Source organism: Malaclemys terrapin, chromosome 9, assembly GCF_027887155.1.
Source record: "Malaclemys terrapin pileata isolate rMalTer1 chromosome 9, rMalTer1.hap1, whole genome shotgun sequence".
NCBI classification, from domain to species: domain Eukaryota; kingdom Metazoa; phylum Chordata; order Testudines; family Emydidae; genus Malaclemys; species Malaclemys terrapin.
The window spans coordinates 46,889,587-46,915,812 of NC_071513.1; the positions used below are offsets into that span (position 1 = coordinate 46,889,587).

Here is a 26,226-nt window from a genome sequence, read left to right on the forward strand (position 1 = left end):
AGTTCACAGAGTAAGCAGTGAGTTTGACCCAGTACAGACTGCAAGGACAGTTTGAAAATGTTTAATCAAGATGGATGTTTTTCTAGAAGATCTGATTTAGTTCACACGGGAATTAATTTAGGGAAGTTCTCTGGCCTGTGTTATACAGTAGGTCAGACTAGATGATCACAATGGTCCCTTCTGGCCTTAGAATCTAGGAATCTGCCGATTTTAATGATAAATCTGCATATTGGAGCCTCCAACCAGCAGTATATCTCCAAGTGCCACTAAACTGTTTGTCTCACAAGGTCAAACTACTGCATCACATGAGATGACAACAGTCATGCAACATCACCACGGTGCATCAAAAGGTGATGACCTCGAGAGGCCCTTTTTCATGATGATGTTCTATACAGTGTCAAGTTGTTCCAAAACCACACTGCATCATAGTGCAACACTGAGATAAAGGGATTCAAGACTTGAGAAAGCCATGTCCATATCAATGGGGCAAATCCTGGAAATCTCAGGATGGGTGGCAACCCTTGGATGTTCGCTAGAAAGGGGCATACGTGATACAGTTTTAACACCCATCCTGTAAAGAGGATGAAGGCGACCAGTTAGGTTCCCTGATATGAGGGTTCCCATGCTACTGCAGTCACACTTTAGTCAAATGGACATCACCAATAGGAGGCCCAGAAATGCCATATGGATTTAAAGTGTGGTTGTAGACATTGCCCATCACTTAAAGGGTGGGGAGAAGTACCTGCCACAGGCTACAACTCCATTAGCAAGGTAACTGCCCCAATTAAAATGTCTTGGGGAGGGTCATTCACGCTGCTCTCTCCACCCACGTGAACCTGGATATAGTGTTGTGTTCAGATAGCACTTATGTGGCTCCTTCGACACAGAAGCAAGAACTCAAGAGTTCATCCCAAAGATAAGTGGGTTTCTGCTCCCACTCTTCTAAAGGTTTACTCTTCAATTAATGCGTAGGTGCAAGGGAAATGCCCCTGCAGAGTATCTGCACAAGTCTCCTGATGTGCAACCAGAAAAATCACATCTCAGAATGAGCTCTGCAGTAGCATCTACACTACTGTAGCCCCTAGAGGTTCTGAGAGGCCCTAAGGGGCATACAAAGGAGTAAAACAAAAATAGGCCTGCTCCAGAGAGCTCCCCATCTAGGAGTATGGGCCAAGGGACCACCAACACAACCACTGCTTGGTACCAACTGCTTTGCGGCACAAGTGAGAGGCGCAGTGCATCCCGGGTGAGAAAGCTCTCCAGGGTGAGACAGCACATGGCTAGACTGCTCTCTCGAACCTGTGAATACATTTTCCCGATTTTTAAAAGGAAAGATTCTCATGAGCCCCCTTCCATGCCCCGCTTTTTTTGATTGCCCTCACTACTGGGAACAGGCCTTTTGAGATAGTGCAATGCTATCCAATTACTTCTGGCACAGCTGAGATTGCCAGCTTTTCTCCCACCACTCAAGGGCTGCTCACCTGTATACGCAAAGTTGAAAGGCATCCCCAAGGGAGAGTAGTGCTTAGGTGCCACTATGGGGTGGGAAGGGTACAAAAGTATCCCATCAGTCCCCAGCAAGTTCATCATCTCAGTCCGCAGGCTGTGTCCCATGCTCACCAGCTTGGCATTCCCACCAGGGTTGAGTTTCATCAGCTTCTCTGTCAGTGCCAGGGCTATAGGGCAACAGCACACACACATGCAGCATTACAGGGAGGCAAACAAGAGACAGCACATCACAAAGTGTAGTCTCCTTTACAAAGCACCGTGGGCAAATATCCCCTTCTTAGCAAGACTAGACACGGGAGCATGGGAATTGCTCCAGGAGCAGGTGGGAGGAGACTGTCTCCCTCCTGGCTTGCATGTGGCTAGAGCAGGTGCTGCCTGTACATGCAGGATGATTGAATGTGACATTCCTCTCCATATTGACCAAAGAATCTGGGAAGATTATTACTAACTCCTTAATGTCTAAGACCCACATTTGTTACATGTAATGGCAAAGAATTCAAGGTTGAAAGGGTTCAAACAGCTCTATGTGAGTCACCTGGAGAGTTTTTGTGTTTTAAAGAGACCCATTCTAAATCTGAGTCAGAAAGAAAATACTCCTGTCTTCTCACAGTATCATCAGGAGCATGTCATCCCCTGCCCATTGAGATGTTCCCAGAAGCATGGACTGACCCAGATGAGAATCTAGAACAACCAGATCTTTGCATTCCATAATTTCTAGAAGATTATTGGGTCTACTTTTCCCCTGTGCTTCCCACAAAATCTGCCAGTATGAGACCACACCCTACAATACACTGTCCAATGTTTTATCTGATATAGTTTTAAATGACTCAAGCAATGAGGTTTCTGCCATTTCCCTCAGGAGATTATGCCATAGCCAGATAAACCTCATGACCTCAATATTCAGAAGTTTTTCCTAATATTCTATTTATATTTTCCTTTGCAAAGAATCATCCTAAATAATTCTTCTTCATCTTTGGCATTTGCATACTTCAAATATTTGCAGACGCTTACTATATATTATTAGAAATAATTTGTACCTGCCTTGAGCCCAGAGAAAACCCAATCCAAAACTGGAACGAAGAGGCAACATTCCAGTAAAAAACTCAATAGCCAGAAAACAGAACTCCCACCCAACTCCATACCACAGCTACCAATATTTTCTATTCAGTCATATGCCACAAACATACATATCCTTTACCTCCTCCAAGTGCTACATCACTTATGGCACTGTATACGCTATACTATTTAGACAATCACTCATGCCCTGTTAAATGCAGCAATCTTTTGAGTGGAATGTGGCAACTGTGTATAACAGCACATCGCTATTGTCTAGGATAGGATGTGAAGGATAGATACCTTTTCCAACTGGAAGAGCTGGGGAGGAATTTAAGGAGGCAGAATGTATTTACCCAAGTTGGAATCTGGCCAAACAATCATAATCTTACAAAGAGATCTGGTTTCATAGCTGCAGGCTGTAAATTAGGATTATAAACAAGTGCAATATTTATTTTTTAAATGGAAAGCCACATTAAATGAGATGGCTTGACTTTACCAATGGCAGGGATGGTGTGCAAAGACATCCCCAGGAACCATTTCATCAGCTCCCACAGCGGCCATACGGGCTTCCCATGATCTCCAAGCAGGTCTGTGAACAGCTGTGCTTCCTGCAATTAACACATACATCACATCAATGCTGGCAGGGGGTTGTAGTTAATATGCATTGAGTGGTGGGATAAGAGAAAGCTCTGAACCCCTCATTATCAGCAGCATTATCACAGTCATCAGATTGTTGTACTTAAAGTACTGCACAGGATCTTTTCAGGGGGAATAAGGCAGAACGCCACATTTATTAGTAATACATGTATTCATTAACACTGTATTATATGCATATAATATATTACACTTACACTCACACACACACACAAACACACTCCGTCTTGTTGTTACCAATTAGTTGCTCCCCTTAACTTCACTGGCCAGGTGAGTTAGATGGGGGAGGGGGTGGAGCCGGGCTTCTGCCGATCCGGATCGATGCTCCCATGTTGACAAGACGAGACCCGGGGTCCTTTGCAAGACACCTCACTTTTATAGCAGCTTTCCTCTTATGCAAATCTATACCAGATTCAAACTCTGTGTCTGTGTCCATTGGTCCTTTGTGCTGCTTTCTTTTGAGTGTTGTCCCAATGCTGCAAAGAGGGTGTTTCCAAAAGAAGGTGCTTGCTTCTAACCCCCGAGGCCGTCAGTATGTCTGCTTGTCTTTAATGAGCCCACTTGACACGTTTTATTGTCCTTGGGTCTGGCTCCCAGCCCCTCTCCAACAGTTGAGGCTGTCTGGAGGTGCTGCCTTCCATGCCTTGCTCATTCACACCTTATTTATTCAACAGGGCAATTGATTAAGAGTGGGGGGGAGAGCTCTTGTTCTACTGCTAGCAAAAAGAAATTTTTCTTCTATCTTATTCTATCCTTAGGGGCTATAATATTATACCAAGGGCAATGCAAAGTTTCTAAATGAGGCTTTGATACAAAGTTCCATGAAAACAGAGGTCACACGTGGGTAGACCCACCACAAGGTTATATGAAGAGGCACAATGTAAAGTCATATGAAAATTATCAGAGATTGATCTACAAGATTATCTGCATTCTCTGTGGAGCAGGGTGGGGAGACCACATACTGCACCAAAAGTGACCAATCCCCATCTATAGCTGAACAGAAAAGTATTGTTAAATACAAGACTCACATGGGGCGTGGACAGGTTTCCTACGCACTGCTAAACCAACTGACAGGGCCCACCACATAAAGAAGAAAGGAGCAATTGAGGTGGTATATTTTTAGCTGGCAGGGAGATTTTGTATTGGCTGTGGGGAAATCCTCATCAGCAAGGAGAGTGCTCAACCACTGGCACTGTCTACTTCTGATGGTGTACCCTGGATGATGCAATAAGAGGGGCAGAAGTAAATATTTTTTATGGATGTTCACCATTTTTACATGAAAGTTAGTGCTTTTCTCTCTTGATCTTGGGAAGAGGAAGATTGATGGAATGGGGACATGGCAGAGCTGCTTGGGATTGTGTCTTTCAGGGAGATGAACCTTTTTGCTATTTGCATATGTAGCCCATTAAGTATGCTATGGGATTTTGACATGAAATACTGTTGTACAGTGCTTGGAGCTCAGGACAAACACTAAGAAGAATCAGAAGTAATAAATAAAATGAGTGAGAGAAGATGGACACCAGCAATTTAAGCGAAGCACAGAGCAGGTAGGTATTATAATACAAAAGCTGTATCATACAGACCTGCCAATGAAAATTAACACTAACTTGCAGCACCGTTGACCTCTATATGCTGGCTATTACATACATATATATATATATATATATATATATATATATATATATATATATATATATATAGTGTGGATGATGTATGTATGTATTAAGCACAAATAGTGTTAAGAACAAATATCATAGCAGTTATATAACCTAACTTAGCTTATACTGTTCAGTTATAGTAAGTATCCCATAACACCTGGCATTAGCTGAAGTAAACCTTGGCTTAAGTAGATAGGAAAGCTATCAGGATCTATGAGTATTTTACCATAGCAACAGGAAGAGTGTTATTCTCATGGACCAGTACTGGAATGTGCCAAAGGAAGAGAACAAGACGTATGATTGTTCTACCCTGGTGCAAACCAAGAAGGAACCTTCACAGACCAGAACCTGGAATGCTAGTATCCAAAACAAAGATAACGAAAGGAACAGAACAAGTTAAGGAACTGCGACAAACTGATGGGTTGAATTTTAGTGACATGTAAAGGAATATGTAACTTGTAAAATCATCCTATAGATACTAACCAGCTGAAACATGTAACTCTGGGAGCAGACTTTCTGCGTAAAGTGACTGTAACAACGCTACATGGATCTGCTCCTGGAGACCAGTATCGCATAGAATCTTTTTCCTGTACTGTATTATTATTATTAAGGAACTGCGACAAACTGATGGGTTGAATTTTAGTGACATGTAAAGGAATATGTAACTTGTAAAATCATCCTATAGATACTAACCAGCTGAAACATGTAACTCTGGGAGCAGACTTTCTGCGTAAAGTGACTGTAACAACGCTACATGGATCTGCTTGCATCGACTTGCATCTGAAGAATGCAGATCTTGTAGATCAATCTCTGATAATTTTCATATGAGATGCATCGACTTGCATCTGAAGAAGTGAGGTTCTTACCCACGAAAGCTTATGCTCCCAGTACTTCTGTTAGTCTCAAAGGTGCCACAGGACCCTCTGTTGCTTTTTACAGATTTAGACTAACACGGCTACCCCTCTGATACCTGTATTATTATTGGCTCATAGCAATAAACCTAACTGACATTGGTTATTTGGTCTCGAGTGAATTTCATAACAAACAAGTGTTGTCAAGCAATTGCCTATAGAATTTATAAACAGCATCTTTAGTTTCAGTCCTGCCTGTCTCCACTTCCCAGCAGTGTTAATGCACTTCAGTCCTGACCTGCATCACCCCTCTGCTGCTAACAGTGAAAACAGTGAAAAGAAAGCAAGGTAGCTAGTTAGAAAACCACCTGCTTAGCTGCGTCTGTAAGGACTTGCACAGAAAAGACCAAAGCAAGAATGCTAAAAGGTGTCTCTCACCTGCTAGATCACTAGATTTACAGTCACCTCACGAGTGGCTGACGCAAGAGGATAATGCTTAAAGTTACACGAAGATAGAGGTGGAAGTGGGGAGCGAGACAGTGGAAGAAGAGAGGAGACATGCAGCTGGGTCCAAAACCTATCAAGCATGTACACGTCCCCCTCTCTCTCTACTGACAAATGACAGATTCCTCTCCGCTGCAATATGCTTGTGTCCTGGTCAGAATCAGACGCACCTGCCCATCACTGTCCCGGGAAGACATCATAGCAGACCAGATCTGGAAAGCGTACTTCATCTTGTGGATTGTTATATGCTGAACTTGGACCCCACACTGAGTCTCCAGGTGCTCCACCACCTTATGGAAATACAAGGGGAAGAGAGTATCCATCATGTTATGTGATATTTCACTACTCGCAGAAGCAATGAGAGATTGGTGGGTCTAGGTAAAGCTAAGGTAGCTAAGGCCAGTGGGCCAAACAGCCCACAGAGTTGTCACACAGGATGTGGAACCACCCCTATTTTTATTATTTAGCTGGGTACTACAAGTCCAAGGCATGTAAGTCTCCATATTCAAGGCCAACAGGTAGAGTCTGCTCCATTTGATGAAGATCTGATGTTCCCTAGAAAATTCCCATTGCAACTGTCAATTGAACAAAGTCAGGGTACCCCAAAGCTAGCATCAAGGGGACCACAACAGAACAGGACTTTTTTAATATAGCATCTTTCATCATCAGGTACAGTGGAAGAACACTCTACTGGGCAATGACTGTGCGGGCAAAAGGGGTAAGGCATTCTACACACAGCTGTGGCTCAAGACCCACCCTTGGATTTTATAAACATTACATTTTTATGACTAGTATTATGGCTCTTTCCCTTCTAAAAAAATGCCAAATATAAACAAGGAGACTTATGTAGGTAAAATATAATTATCCAAACTGGAATTTGGCAAGAACATTGGACAGCCTATTCTTGTGTAAAGAATTCATGGCTTACTCTGCATGTATGACTTGTCCAAAAGCTGGACATTAGAACTGTCAGATCTTTAAAATTCAACATAAACTGGTACTAGAAATAAGTAAAAAGACCTGTTTAACATCTCATCTGAAGGACAGGACCTAAGCAGCAGTGTGCTGCTGGCTCAGCATTAGGTCAGATCCCATCTCTTAATGATGTATACAGTAAGTGCCAAGTTTCCCGAATACAACTCTGCCAATGCACTACAATCTCAATTTGTAATATGCCCTGGCTATTTCAGTCCTGGTCTCCTCTGTGCAGAGATTGACAGTGATGCAAATTATTTGGTAGTTTTATAATTTAATTAACTCCTGGATGAAATCTGTGCCAAAAATTAAAAATTCTGCACACAATATTTTTAAAAATTCTGCAAAATTCTGCATATTTAATTTGTCAAAATAACATACTGTAATCATACCAGTATCAATTATTTTGGTAATTTATTTCAAAATACCTGTCAGCAAGTATGTCTGTAACAATACAGACCAAAAAAAAAAAAAAGATTCTGGTCATTTTTTTGACAAATAGATTCCTTACTAGGCATATTAATACAGAACTTGGAGTAATTCATTTAAATTACAATACAGAACTGTATTTCCTGCACCTGTCAGAAGCAGTACAAAGGCTTGGGAGTGTCAGGGGTAACGGAGGAGCTGAGGGAGATGGAAAGAGCCTGGAGTAAACCTGGAGAGTTGTTGGGTGTGGTTGGGAGAAGTATGGAATGGGTATTTTTTGGTGGGGGAAGGGGGGAGCAGGATTGTTAGGGAGTTGGGGAGCCTCCTCCATGCAGACCCCGGCTGATCCCAAGCCTCTCCCATTCTGTCAGGCACATCTGCCCCTGTCCCCACACACTCCATTCCGATGGGTCTCTGCAGCCCCCACTCCCATTCAGCTCCTGGTTCAACACTGTCACCCCACTAGCTCCTAAGCCCATGCCCCAGTCTGTCCCCCTCACTAGCCATTCTGAACTCCAGTCTGTGATTCCCCCCTCCACAGCAGCCCCGTGTGCCCCACTCTGTCCTAATAGGCCAGGTGCTGTGATGAACTTGTACTCCTGGAGGAATTTTACGCCACTGCGCGCACACAGAATATTTTTTCTTCACAGGAACTGCTGTAGTTCCACCTTTTTCCACACCAGAGGCCACTGTGGCACCAGTACAGCCCACTGCATTCATACTGTTGGCTGTTCTGGTGCCACAGTTGCCTCTGGTGGGCGAAAGGCAGAACTGCAGCATTTCTGGGGCAGAATGTATTTTCTACAGAAAAAAATAAAATTCTGCTGGACACATGAATTCTGCGCATGTGCAATGGTGCAGAATTCCCCCAGGAGTATATAATGTGAACAAACTTCCACTGGAGATTAGACAGTCAACCAAACTCATTTGGTTTATGACTTGCATCATATCTAAGGTTGCTAGTTGGTCACAGAAGTCACAGATTCTGTGACTTTCCAGGACCTCCGGGACTTCTGCAGTGGCTGGTACAGCTGGCTCAGGGGCCATCTGAGCAGTTTGGGCAGCCCCTGGACCAGCTGTACCAGCCATTGCTGGGGCAATCTCGAACCACCACGCCACTGCCCCGCCCCCAGCAGCAGCAGGAATTTGGGTGTGAGAGGTGGCTCAGGGCTAGGGCAGGGGCGCGGGAGGGGGTGAGGGCTCTGGGCGGCACTTACCTCAGAGGGCTCCCTGGAAGCAGCGACATGTCCCTCCCTCAGCTCCTAGGTTCCCGGCCAATGGGAGCTGTGGAGCCGGCGCTTGGGGCAGAGGCAGCGCGCAAAGCCCCCTAACCGCACCTCCATCTAGGAGCCAAGGGACAAGTCACCGCTTCCGGTGAGGCGCACGGAGCCAGGTAGGGAGCCTGCCATCCCCAACCAGTGGGGGTCCTGCGGTGCCTCCGAGCACCCGCAGTACCCTCCCCCAAGAGCACTCAAGATTTAGTCACGGGTATAAGTCATGGACAGGTCACCAGCTGTGAACTTTTGTTTACCACCCATGACCAGTCCATGACTTTTACTAAAAATACCCATGACTAAAATGTAGCCTTAATCATAGCTAACTTCAGGCCTCCTGCCTGCATGCTCTTGATTCAACTGATTAGCATCCCATTCAAAAGTACTAGCATATAAGGGCCACGATAAACAAGAGATGGAACAGACATAGGTAGAGCAGGTCATCTCTTATCCAACTGACTCTCTGAACCTTTCCCTCCAGGTTTGTCTACCATGCTTCTCACCATGGTATCTGAACATCTGAATAACCAAGTCCCTCTTACCTTTCTCTGGGCCTGAAGAATTTCCCTGTCCACAGGGGACACGAAAACTGAACCACCATCATGCTCCATGCAGTAGAATTTTACTTTCTCCAGTGACACCTTTTCATCCAGCTTCAGCCTGCGGTGGAAGGAACAATACCTGGGTCACAAGTCTCCATCTCCTGCTATTCCCTAGATGGAAACACTGCTCACACACTTGCTAAAGTTCCTCGGGAAGTTATACTACCTCTGTCATGTTAGAAAGGAGACAGTTGCTACTGACATACAAATACCTAGGTGTCGGCATCAAATACATCTGACTGCTTGCCTCAGTGTCACACACAATCACTGGGTCAGCAGTTTCCACATTTATTTTTTAAGTAAATCTTGGTCTCCCAAGATGCCTCTCCACATTAGATCACTCAGCCAACAGCAAGCGTTAGGAACAGCACTCAGAATGTGCATTGGACAGCTAGTGAGGAGGTAGACACAAAGCTGAACACGGACATGTAAAGAACACATGCAGCAATGAGCCAGTACAGGGGCAGAAGCAGAGTAGAAGAACCTACAAGGTTTTCCCCTGTTCTCACCACTGGTGCCTCTGCAGAAATAACTGTGGTCAGTTGGAAGTCTGTGCTTGTCTGCTGTCAGACTTTCAGTCTCTTCTCTTCCATGCAGGATAGGGAGGCCTCAGGGAGCAAAAGCACAGGCCCCCAACTGGCTAGTGTGCTTTTGTCTGCTGGAATGAAAGGACTACACCTGAATGTGCTGAGGGAAGAGCAGGGAGAGGGATCCAAGAGCAGCCAGTAAGGGTCATGGTGGCTGGGATGAGGTGGATTGGCTGTAAAAATCTGGCCAGGAAGGAGGAAGAAGTAACCTATAAGATACTGTACAGTGACTGCATTTATTTTAAGCCATTTCCCAAGTTCTGAGCCCTGTGCAGAGAGCTATTCAAGCAGTATATTTCACTCCCACCAAAACTCTGCAGCAGAGGACTCCCTGTGTGAAGCTTCAAATAGACAGAATGTATACCACTCACAAGGGGGAGGGATGACTGCCTGTGAGGAGTCAATGCCTATGGCACTGGCACACAGAAGATCCAATACAGAGACTAATCCCAGGTGTCAGGTGCCAAGCTGGCACCGCTGCTGAAGGAGCAACTCTGTTGTGCAAGATGCTGCACGTTTGTGTCCCTGAGTTTTGCTATGAAGACTTAAAGATTTCTGCAACCTGAATTCTAAGACATCCCCTCTTGATAGACTAGTATAGGGTCATCCACCAGTTTGGACCAGTTGCTTAACATAGGGCACATGAAAGGAGTAATCAGAAATAATCAGATATATGCCTTACTGGCCAGAAAGGGTTGAGATCAACGATGAGTTTCACAAAGTGATAAGAACAACCTACTTTCTGACTCCAGGCCCAGCCATGACCCTCAACATGGGCTTCAGGTCCTCAGCATAGCGACACATGGGACCCGTACACAGGAACTCCGTCCGCACGCCCAGAGCATTGGGGAACTGACCATCATTGGGGACCACTCCTAGAAGCACAGAGGCACATGAGTTAGTCATCACATGGCAGAGTGCATCTTTGCAAACACAACTTCAGCCAAGGTGATTGTCACAGGAGAGCTGCCCTTGGGATTCCTCCATGTGAGAGCACCATTCACATGCTCATATGATTCACATGCCACTTGGAGGGAAAAGTGCACAGCTGAAACAGACCAGAGCAGCATGCCGCTTGGCTGCTTACAGTCCAGCCACACTAGATCATCCAGCCACTATGTTACTTGACAGAGCCTCATGGTAATGAGAGGCTCACAGAAAAATGAGAGGCTGTAGCTACAAGAACACCCAGCCATTTTGTTGCTGAGTCAGAAACACTGACCCCGTCAATGTCTACTGCAAGGATTTGGTATCTAGTGCGTCAGGTCTGATGTCACCACACTTTCCCTGAGTTTCACTCATAAGAACCGCCACACTGGGTCAGACCAATGGTCCATCTAGCCCAGTGTCCTGTCTTCCTACAGTGGCCAATGCCAGATACGTCAGAGCGAATGAACAGAACAGGGCAATCATTGAGTGACCCATTCCCTGTTGGCCAGTCTCAGCTTCTGGTTCCTAAAATATAGGAGAAAGGGTCTCTAACTTCTCAGGCCAAATTCATCTCTGGTGTAACTCCACTAGTTTCCAGGGGCTTACACTGGGGAGGAATTTAACTTCCAGCATCCAACAATAAGCTAGTACTGAAAATCCTCTCTCAAAAAGATACATATACATCACAAGGGGGCACACGGAACACCTCCCCCCACACACCCACACTGATGCCTGTGGTTACCCTGCCAGTGGGAAAACATCCAGTGTCTTTGCTGACGGGGGAGAGAGAAGATGCAAATTTTCAATCCTGGACACTTGGTACCTGTGGTGGGTTTATGTCCAAAGACTCCATTGAAAAAAGCAGGCATCCGAATGCTGCCGCCGATATCTGAGCCCACCCCGATTACGGAGCAGGCAGCTCCCAGGACGCAGCCTTCACCACCTGCATGACAACAAAAGCCAGAGACATCACTTTTCCCTATGCCCACTGCGTAATGCTGCCTTCATGCTCGCCGCTGTGGCAGCCAGCTAGCCTGTGGCAGAACAAAGGAGCTCTGCTTGTTCTCCCTGCAAAAAGTCACAGAGTTTAAGGCCACAAGCGATGATCAGATCTGGCCTCCTGCTTATCACAGGCTGCTAACTTTCACCCAAAAACCTCCAAGCTGAGCCCTATTACTTCTCCTATTTCAGTCCTCAGGAGACTAAACTGTTGGTGCCACAGGCAGAGACCAGGAGAGACCAAGGTGCCACCAATGCCCAAGGCCCATGTGAGGGCAGGGAATTAAGTGACATACTCTCAGATGAGCCTAACAAGTGATCCACACCTCATGCTGCAGCAGCAGGAAAAACCTCCCATGATCCCTGCCAATCTGACCTGGGGGAAAAATTCTCCATGACCCCAAATCTGCTGATCAGTATGACCCTGAGCATGTGGGCAAGACACTCCAACCAGGCATCTAAAAAAGCCGATTCTCTAAACTTCAGAGCACTGACCCACTGGCATTGCAGCAACGAGCTGGTACAGAGGCAGAAGCAATGTAAGAGAACCTGCAAGATTCACTCACTCACTCACTCACACTCACACACACACACACACACAGTTCCATCCCCTGGTGCCTCTGCAAAAATAACTGGTCAGTTGAAAGTCTGTGCTTGTATGCTGTCAGACTTTCAGCCTCTTCTCCTCCATGAAGGATGAAGAATCCACCCAGTCCAGGTGGTCCATTTCCACCTAGGAAGAATCTCTGTTGCTTCAGAAGAAGGCAAAAAAAAAAAAAAAAAAAAAAAAAAAAAAAAACAACCAAACAAAACCAGAATGCACCAATTGCGCATAGGGGGGAAAAAGTCCCTCCTGATCCCTGCAGGCAACTGGCTGAAGCCCTGAAGCTTGAGATTGGATTATAGTTATTTAAATGCAGAACTGCGAGTCTTATGAGTATGCTGAGGGCAATGCAGGCAATCCTGTTCTCCCCAGGGTCCAGGAAGAAGGGAATTAACATGGAGACCCAGATTACCAAGCCAGAAGGGACCACAACTGTCCACCACAAATCCCACGAACCTAGCTGCAGAACATCTCCCAGCAGCTGAATTAAAACATATCTTTTAGAAAGACAGCTAATATTGTTTTAAAGACTCTAAGCAATGAAGAGTCCACCACTCCCACCAGTCAGCTGTTCCAGCCACCCTCACTGCCATAGGAAATTGCATCCTATTTCAAGGTTGAATTTGTCTAACTTCATCTTCCAGATGCTGGGTCTTGTTATGCCTTTGTCAGCACGGTTGAAAAGCCCCCCATTTTCAGACCTCTTTTCCATGTGTAAGTACCTATACATGGTGACCAAGCCACCCCACTCACTACGTTGTCTTCGAGAAACAGAACAGACTGAGCTTCTTAAGCCTCATATCATAAGGTTTGTTTTCCAGCCCCTGGATCACTTTTGTGCCTTCCTTTGAACTCTCTCCAGTATTTCCACAGCCTTCTTGCAGTGAGGATCCTAGAACACTGTTCTATTCTATTCTAGCAGTAGTCTTACCAATGCCGCATACAGAGGTAAGATCTTTACTTTTACTTGATGTTTGCCTTTTTATACATCCCTAGATCACATCGGTCCTTTCTGCTCAGCACTGCACTGAGAGCTCATGTTGAGGTGATTATCTACAATGACCCCTAAGTCATTCTCTGAGTCACTGCTTCCAAGACAGTCTCCCATCCTGCAGATGTAACTCGCATTCTTGGAAGCCAGATGTATTATGGTGCATGTGGCTGTTCTGCATCCCCATCTTCTCCCATAAGTCAGCCACACTGGATGCATTCATCCTTGGCTCCTCCACTCTCACAAGCCTTACGCAGGATTTTTCTGCCCCAGCCCCACCTCCAAAAGAACCCTGATGACAAGGATTTCTGGGGTTATAATTACCATTGTTTATATATATTACAGCAGTGCGAACCTGCCCCAACCGAGGACAGGCTCTATTGTGCTAGGAGCTGTACATACACAGAGTAAGAGAGACTGCTTCTGCTCATAACAGCTTCTCCTTCTCTCTTCCACTGAGTGACTTTCTTTCACTTTTTGCTGACATCTCCTTCCTGCCAGCCAGCAATCCCCCATCTTCCATCTTAATTCACTGCACTCAAAACCAGACACTAGCTTCATGCCCTAAGCTGTTGAAGGCTAGAAGTACTTTCTGTTGAGGCAGCATATCCTGCCCCCAGAGACATGAGGAGCGCCCTGAAAGCCACTGCGTCACTCAACAGCAACCCCTCTGGTCAGTTCTGAACACCCTCCAAATACAGTCTTGTCTACACCTGCTCAGCCAGAAGGAGGGGGGCCCAAGTGTGGGCCAGAGGAGTGAAAGATAATAAGGTGATCTCTCAGGACTCTGCTAGAACCACTCTGGCAGTGATAACCAACCATCTGAGTGGGAAGCAATCGCGCACACAGATGGAACAGGAGCCTCCAGCTACACACGCACAAGGGGACCAGTGGGAGAAGAGCAGCTTCTTGCCAATGCGATTTGCCCAATTTGTATAAACATGTCAGAACTACTCATTGATGCCAGCATGAAGCTACTCCAGCAAGGAAGCCCTGAAGTGACACCAGACGGGAAGTAGAGGAGATATCCGTCACTGTTCAGTGCAACTGCATCTCCCCTCAATCATGCAGAAGGACACACACTCTCAGGCTTTCAGCTCCCCGTTTCCTTACATAACCCTTAATTTGAGGTGAAACCTCAGCACAGGTGATGTTCCCTTTTTTCTGAACTTCCTGAAACCTTCTCCTATACACTGCAGGGGTCAGCTCAAACCTTTGCAACAAAGCTTGCTTACAATGATCATAATATTTATAGTCCTTCCTTCACATAAGGGTAAAAGTGTCCAAGGCCTTTGTCCCAGACAACAGAGGAGCCAGGTGCCATGTCCACCTTCCCCACCTTATTCAATTCACACCCCTTTTCAAAAGGATGTAGGATCCACGTCATCACACTCCCTATGTCGAGCAAGTAATTTGGAGATTACACCACCCATGGGGACAGGTAACTGGGGACTGGCTATACCTACTTGGCTATGGTTCTGCTGATGCAGTTTCTTCAACTCGATCTGATATTGGTACTCCCTGTCCTCTTCTCTCACCTCATACTGATGCTGCTTCTCCCTCTTTTCTCTCTCACACGGACACTGCTGCTCCCAGTCTGCAAGCTGCTGGTTTCCACACACACTTGATCCCTCTCTAGCTGGAGCTTGCCTGGCTCCAGATGTTGGGCTGTCCACCATTCCTGTTGCAGTGGTGTTCTTGGTCTGGACAGAACACAGTTGCTGTATCTGTCAGTCTCATCCCTGCTTCTCTCCAAGGTGTTGGCTCCAAGACACTCCCCATCTGCTAGGCCCTCTGCCAGCAGGCTGGAGGTTCTCTTCAAACTTGGCATTGTTTCTTGACTGGTCTTTAGAATAGAGCAAATCAACTCACTATGAGTTTGTTCTGTCTTCAAGCTGATCTCTGCATAGCTCAATCAGCCCATTTGTCTGCAGCTGTTGACAATCCATTTTCCCAACTCTCTTTTCACTATTCCTTTTCCCAAAAAGACTTTTTTCTCCTCTGTGCTTTTCCTTCTATAGAACTTGCTTTTACTGCACTTATGCAAGTCACACTGTTACAGTTTCCATCACTGCCACCACAGATGTCACAGGTCAGTGCAACTGCTCCTGTATTTCTCCCCCGGGGTCCAGTGAGGGCATCCACTCTCAAGCTTCCAGCTCCCTAGAAGTTGCCTATCTTCAGTGGAGACATGTATCTCTCTCCCTCCAGACTGGGGCATCCAGGGTGAACAGTTCCCTGCCTCCACTGTGTATTTCCCAGCACAGACAGTCGACCTAAAAAAACCTGCTTGCTTTCTCTTCAGAGACTGATAACTGAGGGACTATTACAGATATAAGTTACGACACAGCACTTCCAATGCAAATCTACTTTATTCTTAAGGCAAAAAGCATTACAGAGAAAACATTATAATCAATAAAAGAACCTTCATGCCTACTAATAAGCTTACCAGTGATCACCTCACCCTCGGGGTTTCTTTGTGGTTACAAGTTCACCAGAGATTCAGCACAGAACAAGCACACGGTCTTATGGGGCCTCAAAGAACCAAGTCCTTCCAATCCTCCCCTAAGGATCCTGGCCATTTGCTGGATCAGGCAGAAGGTCCTGAGTCATTTAAAAATCAGGCTTTTATCCAGAAGTCTTTTCTTTGTCTGTTCATCACAGGAGAATCCAGTTTGAACCACTATACAGGGAGTCCTCAGACTTATGACACAATTTGTTCCTCAGAATTGTGTTGTAAGTCGAAACGTTGTAAGCCGAAACCGCTTTTCCCATAGGAATCAATAGTATAAAGGGGGATTGGTTCCTGAACCAAGGCTTGATACACTATTTTCACCACAATAACCCAGATTTTTGTACTAAATGAATTATAGATGACTAATGTAGCAATATCAATGTTTGGTAAACAGCATTCAAATAAATGTATAAAATCACATATGCTTTGACTTTCCAGAACTTTTTGAAGGGCTCTTGGCTGGGGGCTTCTCTGAAGTCTGGGCTGCAGGTTTCTCTGGAGTCTTCTCTGGTATCTTAAAGAAAGTGTCTAAGGTTTGGACAAATGTTCTCCTCTTCTCCTTGTAAATTTCTCTGTAGCAGCTGTACATGTTGGATATGCTCCTATTCACAGATGCACTGCATTCAATGATGGGAGACAGGCTAGGCAGAAAGCCAGGGAGGCAGGCAGCAAGGCAGGCAGCTGCTCAGAATGCCGGCAACATACTATGCACAATTGGGCTTGCTTTTTACAGAGTTGCTTGTAAATAACTTCGTGGTTGTATTACAATGAATGGAGCTGGAAGGGGTCCCTTGCAGTCGCTTGTCTGATTGGCTTCCACGGCCAGAGTAGCTTGTTGCCAGGTAGCCTTCTGCTTGTTTTTAATTGTCTCCCAGCCCCGGGCTCAGCCAATCAGAAAGTTTGAACAGTGACATCGAGATTGGCAGAGGCTCAGCATGTGATGTAGGCTGTTCTCCCTGCCGGCTTTCATCATAAGGGTGAAACGAGCGTCATGGGGCGAAACAACTGAAAAGCGTCGTAAGTGGCGTCAGACGTAAGTCGGTCATCGTAAATCCAAGAACTCCCTGTATGCATATCTCTCCCGGGGGGCTGGGGTGTTCTTCAAGGGGTGATGCCAGAGGAAGTTCATTAGCATACCCCCTCGCTACTAGAGAAGGTACATACAATGCCACACCATCACATTACATGGTTGCATTTTTAATACAATATACTCAAAAGGTAGTAACCCTAATTCAATATGGTTTAACTTAATTCAAAAAATGTATCTTAATTCCATAACATTTGCTCGGGATATTACAGTCTGTCACAATGCCCAATAGCCAAAACGTTCACCTTTGAATTCCCATCCTATCAGATTGCCCACATGCTATATGACAGCTATGTTTGTAGCTAACCAATTAACCATCTGCAGAGCTTTTAAAGTACAAAGTGATCAACAAGAGGAATTTGGCAAACTCATTTGTGCACTACCGTATTGGCTTCCTGGATCCTCACCTGAGCTGCCACCCACGATCCTTTGCAGGTCATATGGGTTGTTTGTTCTGCCATAGACATTGTTGATAGACTCATACCACATACACAGCTCACTGCAATTGGTCACACCCAATGGAATTGCACCAGCTTGCTTTAACCGTGACACCACCAGAGCGTCTGACGCGGAGATCAAGTTGCGACGGCTAACCAGGCCAGAGGTGTTTGGCATCCCTATGGTGACAAGATAAAAACCAGATATAGTGAATCAGAGCAGGGCCGGCTCTGGCTTTTTTGCTGCCCTAGGCAAAAAAGCCACCCGCCGCCCCCCCCGCCGACCTCCCACAGCACGGCAGGGGAGGGCGCCCAGCCCGGCCGCGGGCCCACAATCCCCGACCGGCCAGAGCGCCGGGGGGAGGGCGGCGAGCCCGGCCGGAGCTCTCCGCTCTCCCCGGAGGCCAGAGCGCCGGGAGGAGGGCGGCGAGCCCGGCCGGAGCTCTCCGCTCTCCCCGGCGGCCAGAGCGCCGGGAGGAGGGCGGCGAGCCCGGCCGGAGCTCTCCGCTCTCCCCGACCGGCCGGAGCGCCGGGGGGAGGGCAGCGAGCCTGGCCAGGGCCCCGCTCTCCCCAACCGGAGCGCCGGGGGGAGGGCGGCGAGCCCAGTCGCGGCCCCGCTCTCGGGCCGGAGCGCCCCGCCGCGCCGCTCCCCTCCAGGCACCGCCCCAAGCACATGCTTGGTGGGCTGGTGCCTGGAGTCGGCCCTGGGTCAGAGATGCAATAACAATCCCCTTGAGATTACAAACTATGCCAGTGTGAGATCCTATGGATGGGCGATCATTCCATATGCTACCAAGATCCAGAAGGAGGTCTCATCCCCATGAAATAACAAGGGCCTCATCCTGCTTCCATCCCCAACAGACCAATACTGATTTTAGGAGAGATCGCCAATTCCCCAAACCCAGAGACAGCATGCCTGATACCCCCAAATCCCCTAACAGTGATGCTTGGATCCACATCCTCCCGCCCCAGGGAGAGGAAACCTTTCAAAAATCCCTATCTTGGCGCTCGCTCCGCTGGGAATAAGACTGCTATGCAATCTGTGTCACAATCCTGATGCAATCTGGAGAACACATAGAAGTACATCTCCTTCCTATGAAGAACTCATCAGCAATAAGATAACCTTTCAGAACACTATCAGGACACTAGATCGTAACATGCAGGGAATGTTTTTGCTATTTATTTTGATTAGTAAAAGGGCACCTAACCCTGAGCTCTCACATTTCAAACAAAACAATTGTAAAAATATGAAAAGATCAGAATGAAAAACAAAATCTAACTAATCGGCGCCTACAGAATGTAAACAAGACAGCTAAGCACACTTACCAAAATATGCCACCCCCACACCATAACACTGCTGCTTCTATCTAGTGAAGAAACTAGTTAATAATCCCTTAGACAATCTGCACTTCAAAGGGGTTCTGATCTCCTTACATATAATTGGGGTGCTCTGTGCACTCCTAGGTTCCACACATGGAAGGAGAGCAGAATGGCCTGGAAGACATCTACTGTGCACACTGGGGAGGATAAATGCAATAACTCTTAGGGCATCAAGTGAATTCATTTGTGAAGTTCAGCTACATGGGTATTTTACAGTTATTTACAGAACACCTGTAAAACCAAAGTGCTGGGCAAGGGATACTAACCACTGATCTCAAATATTTTAATGTGCCTATCTAGTATTAAAAAAAAAAACAAACTAACAGAACAATGATCAACAAAAAAGACACAGACCTGACCTGAGTGACCAATGACTAGCAAATGAAAAATTAGGCTACAAAAGGAGAGAACCTCAATGCAGTTGAGCAGGAAGTATTGAGATGGCACTGAAAGCGATGGAATAAGAGGAAATGAAGAGTGTTCCAGGAGGTGGTCCAGGGAAACTCATGCTAGGAGGGAGAATGCAAATATTTAGGGAGCAATGGCTGAACTTCAATGGGCCAGTTAACATTCCCACACAGTGGATCTAATACAGTGCCATGCAAAGGGGAGAGGAAAGAGACTGACGGGAAGAAGCTGTTTGCAGTGCTGTTGTAGCCATGCAGGTCCCAGGATATCAGAGAGACAAGGTGGGTGAGGTAATATCTCTTATTGGACCAACTTCGGTGTAAGCTCAAACACAACAGAAGTGGGTCTAACAAGAGATATTACCTCCCCCACCCTGTCTCTCTCAAGAGGCAGTTGGATTCAGTTTAGCTGGCTCCACCACTTTGGCCTCCATGTCAAAGCCACGACCCTCATGAGAAAGGAGCAAACTGACAACAGGCTGCAGAGTAAATCCAAACAGCAGCTTGTAAAGCCTGTGTGTATACGCACCATGCAGCGCAAAGGCCTCCTTGACGGTGAAAGGAACCCCCAGGAAGGGAAATTTTTCCTGCAGGGAATCTTCATCTCCATGACCTTCCGAGAGCAGTTTGTCAACATGGTGGGCCTCTTGAAGAGCTGCATCGAACCTGAGGGGAACGGTTGGTAAGGAGAGGGAGGGGAGAGAAAACTGGTCAGTCTCTGACTGGACTCAGATGAACCCCCAGTCCATCTCTAACCAAATCCCAACCAACATCTGAGTGGGCTGATCAGCCCTTTAGATGGGGGTGGTCAAAGAAAGAAAAGGACTTGGTGAAAAATAAGTAGGTTAATGTGTTAAAGCAGATAGGTTGTAAAGGAAACAACATGAAGCAACCCATTACTCATTTCTCTACCCCCATCACTATCCCTAAACCATGGTGAGCCTTTCTCTGGCCAGCTCCTGAACAAGGGAGGGGGTGGGGAGTGAAGACAAAGGACCAGGAATCAGGAAATCTGGGCTCCATTCCCAGCTCTGCCACACACTCACTGTGTGAGCTTGGCTGAATCCCTCATCTGTAAGACAGGGGATTTGGGGCAGTAAGTTTATTAATATTGGTATAATGCCTTGCGATTCTCAGAAGAAAAGAGGTATATGAAGTACAAGGCAGATTGCCACCTTATTTCAATACTTTTACAGATATAGATCAGGCTGCTCCCACACAATGAATGACAGACACACACACCAGAAATTGGTAACCTAACCAGTTCTACTTTTTTCAGAAAATAATTGAACACTGTATATGTCCTATCTATGCAACATCTTTAGGGTAGACAGACCTGCAATTAAATGCATTCACCACTAGGTGTGATTGGTCCCCAAATATCATAACATCCATTCATCAATAGCTAGAGATGAACTACCCCAAATTTCTGTGTTTCTTCTGCATGTGAGTCTGAAAAAAGGATGAATGAACTAGTCCCAACAAAGTAAGAACCAACTTGAACATAGATGCAAACCCTGAAATGAAGCAGCTGCCTCTGTTTCCTAGAACCACTCGGAAGCAGCAGAATACCTGGGAGACACGCCATGCTCATGGCATTTCCAGCCTCACTGGAATTAGAAAGTACAGTATTCTCACCTGGAAGCTTGTGTTTGCAGGACTTCTGTGACTCAAGTGACACAGAAAAGTTCTGTCCATCAATACTGTAAGTAATTATTCAATTAGAATAGAGAATTAAGATAATTTACACACACACACACACACACACACATCACAAATTTTAAAATGATTAGACTGATTTAAAACTATTCTGGATTCTGCCTGTGAAAGGCAAGAAAAAAAATCATTCATATTTTTAGCCTCTTCCTTGTTGCAAAGGAGTACAGGGAGGGTAAAGAGAAATGGAGCAAATATAAATAGCTGCAAGAGGCTCAGTGAATTCAGGGCTGGTATAAAAAGATATAAGGTTGATAGCCCTGAATCCTCTATTTAACCATGGAAACAGTGAGAACATGCTGTGAATGTTAATTGTTTAAACAGTTCTCACTGTGTTTTATGAACAGAATGGCCTCTGTCTTGTATTCCAACACTTCTGATCTGGAGAATGATCACTGATAGTTACATATTACTGGAACATGTATGATCCATTAAGGCCACAGTCACTTGGTCAAGTTTAATTACTTGCTAGGTGTATATTGCTTATAGTTACAGAAAATGTCAGCGAAGAAAGTATGTACTATGAGCAAGAAGAACAGAGCTCCTCCACCTATCACAACCTCCCCAGGACTCAGTGACAATTACTTTCACCTAAACTATGGGTTAATCTTGCAATTCTAACAGATGGTTGAGGCATTCAGCACTGATTCGTTGCATAAGTCATGTCTGGTTGACAACTCACTCGGTCCTAACATACCCCCTCCCCCAGCAAGCATGACATGGGGGGTGGGGGAGGTGATCACATTTGGAAAGGTGAAGAACCTCACATGGAGGCTGGTTATCTTGCCCTGTTGCCAATCATGGCTTGTAACAGCTGCTAAACTGGACTCTAGAAAAGTCCATTTCCCACCTTTCCCCTGGCTCACCTGGCCTTGACAACTGCATTGACAAGCGGATTTATCTCCTCAATCCTCTTGATATAAGCCTGAACAACATCAGTGCATTTCACCTGCAAAAGACGATAATAACAGATACAACTAGGACCGGGTGGCTGGACAGAGGGCGAGAGGGAGGCTGCTGGTCACCAGGATGTTCGGGCAATTAGAGATTTGAGAAAAAGAAGAGAGGGAACTAAATTACTACTCTCCTGGGACTGCCTTTCAGTTCCCTTGAGCCCCTATATCACAGTTCACTGGGTGGCGGTCACTTACCTCCTTCACCGCTTCATTTCCCCCAAAACACCCATGCACCCCAGTAGCCATTTCCCTGGAATTCCCATTCAAATGAATAGAAAGTCAGGATCTCTCCATTGCAAATTCAATACATAGGGATCAGCTAGCCATTATAGAAATGCAGCCACCACGGCCTCTCGCTACAGATCACTTAGGAACCCTACACCACGGATCAGAATAAGAAGCATGTCCAGCTTAAAATGGCATGGGGAATCGGTGGAATGCAGTGACAAGAGATGGAATTTAGCCAAGACACTGAGGTTTACACTGCAGTCTCTGGATGTTGCACTGCTCTTGTTAGGGTGAACCTGTTACTTCTGCATTGTATGTTGACACATTCCCCCATCAAGGCATGCCTCCATTGAGAATTATATGACAGGTTCACTTCCCCTATACAGAATTCCCAAAAGTCCCTCGTCTCTCAGAACTGCCTATATTTCAAGGATTATTCTGCCCAAGTGGGACTATGTAGTGTCCTGACCAGGAGAAAGGGATGGCTTGTTTTGCCAAGGCCGATCAGCTCATTACTAGAGGAAAGAAGAGGTCTAGCTGGCAGTTTATGGAATTCATATGTTCCACATGATCAGCCCTCCAGACAGCCCCTCCTCTCACCTACTATTGAGTCAACAGACTGATCATGTCAGCCAGATCTCTTTCTCCCCAGCAGATGTTCAGGATGATCTATCAGACAAAAGGAAGAAGAGAGAACTAGTCCTTTCCCATAGGAAAGTGCACCTGGATGGCTCCTGGCCAAGGCAGCCTGATCTGGGACCTGGTGCCCCTTTTGTCTGTATTCTCTCCTGGTGCTGAGAAAAGCCCAGCAAAGGGATGAAATGGGGCAGCCCTCACCCCGCACGCATATACCCCATCCCACAGTACACACCTGGCACTGGGACTCCCACCTGTTACCCACAAGTGCAGCGCCAGGTATATAGAGGGTGCCCCCCACCCCAGGCAGGCACGATGCCAAGCTATAGAGAGGATCTCCCCCACCTCAGCGGGGCAGGAGGGTGAAGCGAGTGTATGTAGCGGGTCCCCCCCACACACACACCCGGGAGGGGCAAGAGAGGGCGGGGAGCGCAGCGGGTCCCCTCTATCCCGGGGATGCCAGAAGGGAGCGGAGCGCACAGCGGCCACTTCACTGCGGCGCACGAGGCGGAAAGCTAGGCAGGGAACCCAGGAGTCCTGCCCTAAGGGCGCCCCTCCCGGGAGGCGAACTACAAATCCCAGCAGCCCCCGTCCCCCCGCTCTCACCTCCCGGCGGCGGATGCGCCGAGCCAGCTGCCTTGCCGACAGCAGCAGCAGCGGCTGGCCCGGCGGTGGCACACAGCGCGCGGTGGGCGCCCCGGCCGGCGGGGGCAGCGCTGGTGGCTTAGGGGCGAGCGCCGCGGAGGCGCGCGCCGCCAGGCTCAGCAGCACGAGGAAGGCGCGCGACAGGAGCCGCAGCAGCAGCACAAGGCAGCGCTCCGCGCGCGACAGCGCCATAGCGAGGCAGGGGCAGGAGGGGGACCCACAGTGCAGTGCGCGGAGCCGCCGCCTCCACAGTCCGCAGGCTCGGGGCGGGGGAGCTGGAATGGCACTGCCCCGCGGGGCGGGGCAATAGGAAGCACACCCCCTAGGGAGGGGCGAGTGCTGGGGCACTGCGGGGAGGGAAGGTCACAGTCGAGGGGGGAGAGGTGTGTTAGAGGCTTATCAAGGGGGGAATCCCCAACGCTGGACAGTACCCACCGACTGTCCCGTGGTCAGCGACACCTTTCCTCTCCCCGCAGCCATGGTCTGCTGCCAGGGCAACCCACACACACACACCAGGGACAGCACTGCGGTGGCAACCCCCCGACCAGGTCTGGCACTGCTGGAGTCACTGCCCACCCCCACCCACGTGTAAAAATTCTGTCCTAGGCCTCAAGTCACGCTAGTAACTGAGACACAGTATTGCCAATGCTCTGATACTACAGCGAGGAATGCATTATAAGAACCTAGACCAGGGGTCTCAAATAATTTACCTTAGGGCCAGTGACAGACCTCAAATCCTCCCAGCGAGCCAATAATGTCACTGAAGACGGTGATCAGAAAAGAAAATGTTTATAGTGTATGTTTATTTCGAATTTCTTAGAAATAATAAAACTGTTATACAACTTTATACAATTCTCTGCCTGCCAGAGCGTTTTTAGTGTTTGCCAGACACCTGGCAACATTTCAGTTTGGTCAGTTTGTTGATGTTTGGCCTCAGTGACTGAGCAGTTGAAAACTTCAGGATTGCAGCAAGGTGTGCATCATCAGATAGTTGTGTTCAGTATTTTGACTTGTTTATATTCATTGTGGAAAAAAGTTTCTCACAAATGTAAGTACTGCCAAACAAGGACATGATTTTTCTAAAGGTTTTGCAAAGATTTGGGAAAGATGGTGGTAGCTGTCTGAAGAACTCTGTGACATCCTCAGTTTTTCTGAATTTAGTCTTTAAAGATATGTTGCACTGCATATCAATGAGTTCCACTTGTAAATCACATGGTGCTGTTGCCACATCACCAGAAAATGGATTAGCAAACATATGAAGCTTTCTTTGTGCTTTCTGAAATCTGCAACCCGCTGATCAAATTCTTGCAAAAGCAGGTCAAGCTTATTAGTGTATTCAGAACCACTGAACTGTATTTCAGAGCCCAGCTCTTCCACAAGTGACTTGCATGCTGGGAAATGAGTGAGATTCCCCTGAGAAATCTGATTTGTCCACAATTTTAGTTTAGTTGTGAATGCTCTCACATTATCATACACTGCTGTCACCTAGAGTGACCAGACAGCAAATGTGAAAAATTGGGACAAGGGGTGGGGGGTAATAGGAGCCTATATAAGAAAAAGACCCAAAAATCGGGACTGTCCTTATAAAATCAGGACATCTAGTCACCCTACTGTCACCACCTGGCCTGGACCTTGCAGCTTCAGGTTTAGGATATTCAGCTCTTGTGCTACATCAACAAGGAAAGCAAGATCTGTCATCCATTTGTGATCTTCAAATTGTGGTACAGGCATTTTAATTTCTTCCATGAATCTTTTCACCTCTGTTTTCAATTCAATGAATCTCTTTCAATTCAGTGAATCCCTGCTTAGCCAGCGCACCTCAGTGAAGTAGAGCAAGTCACCGTATTTAGATTCAATTTCCTCCAAGAAAGTACGAAACTGTGCTGCAAGCCCCTGGAGCAAATGGAATTCACACATTTCACAACAACGGACATGACATTGTCAGATTTCAAAGATTTACTGCACAGTGCTTGTTGGTGAATGATGCAGTGTAACGCTATTGGTTGCTCAGCATTTTGCTCGGCCATCTTTCTTTGGGCTAGTGCTACCAGTCCGTTTTTTTGCCAGTCATTGCTGGGGCCCCGTCAGTGGTTAAGCCTGCTAACAAGTGCCATGGCAGAACACGTTGTTCCAGTGCTTCTTTGAGGCAGTGAAAAATTTCACTGGCCGTTGTTCTACCGCGCATTGTTGACAAGCTGAGCAATTCTTCAGTTACTGCAAAGTTTTCATCAACGCCTCTCACAAATATGGCAAGCTACGAACTATCGGTCAAATTGGTACTCTCATCAAGTGCGATTGAATATGCGTGGAAAGCTGTGCTTTTCTCGATGAGCTGCCCATCGATATCTTTAGAGAACTCAAGAATATGCTCTGCTACTGTATTTGGAGATAGGAGAGATGTTTTCAGCAATATCATGGACATCAGGGACATACAATCTCACTGACTTTAATAAAGCATTGTTTAATAAATTCACCATCAGTAATTGGCTTCCCACACTTAGCAATCATTTCACTCATGATATAACTTGCCAAAACTGCTGATTCTGACTCTTTTCTCACTTTCTGAAAAAGCTGCTGCTGCTTTGCTAATTCTTTT

General features: G+C 46.6%; 1 protein-coding gene across 1 annotated transcript in view; it reads right to left on the minus strand.

Annotated features, from left to right (window-relative positions):
- Positions 1-23,833, minus strand: part of FAAH2 (fatty acid amide hydrolase 2) — a 28,219-nt gene extending 4,386 nt beyond the window's left edge. Inside the window, exons 1-10 of the mRNA XM_054039730.1 lie at positions 23,592-23,833; positions 22,032-22,114; positions 19,979-20,115; positions 17,633-17,842; positions 11,853-11,972; positions 10,839-10,974; positions 9,453-9,570; positions 6,403-6,522; positions 3,062-3,173; positions 1,482-1,676 (exon numbers count right to left, since the gene is read on the minus strand). Of these exons, the coding sequence (XP_053895705.1) occupies positions 1,482-1,676; positions 3,062-3,173; positions 6,403-6,522; positions 9,453-9,570; positions 10,839-10,974; positions 11,853-11,972; positions 17,633-17,842; positions 19,979-20,115; positions 22,032-22,114; positions 23,592-23,822 (1,462 nt within the window). The 5' untranslated portion in view covers positions 23,823-23,833. The remainder of the gene's footprint in view (positions 1-1,481; positions 1,677-3,061; positions 3,174-6,402; positions 6,523-9,452; positions 9,571-10,838; positions 10,975-11,852; positions 11,973-17,632; positions 17,843-19,978; positions 20,116-22,031; positions 22,115-23,591) is intronic.
- Positions 23,834-26,226: the final 2,393 nt, after the last annotated feature.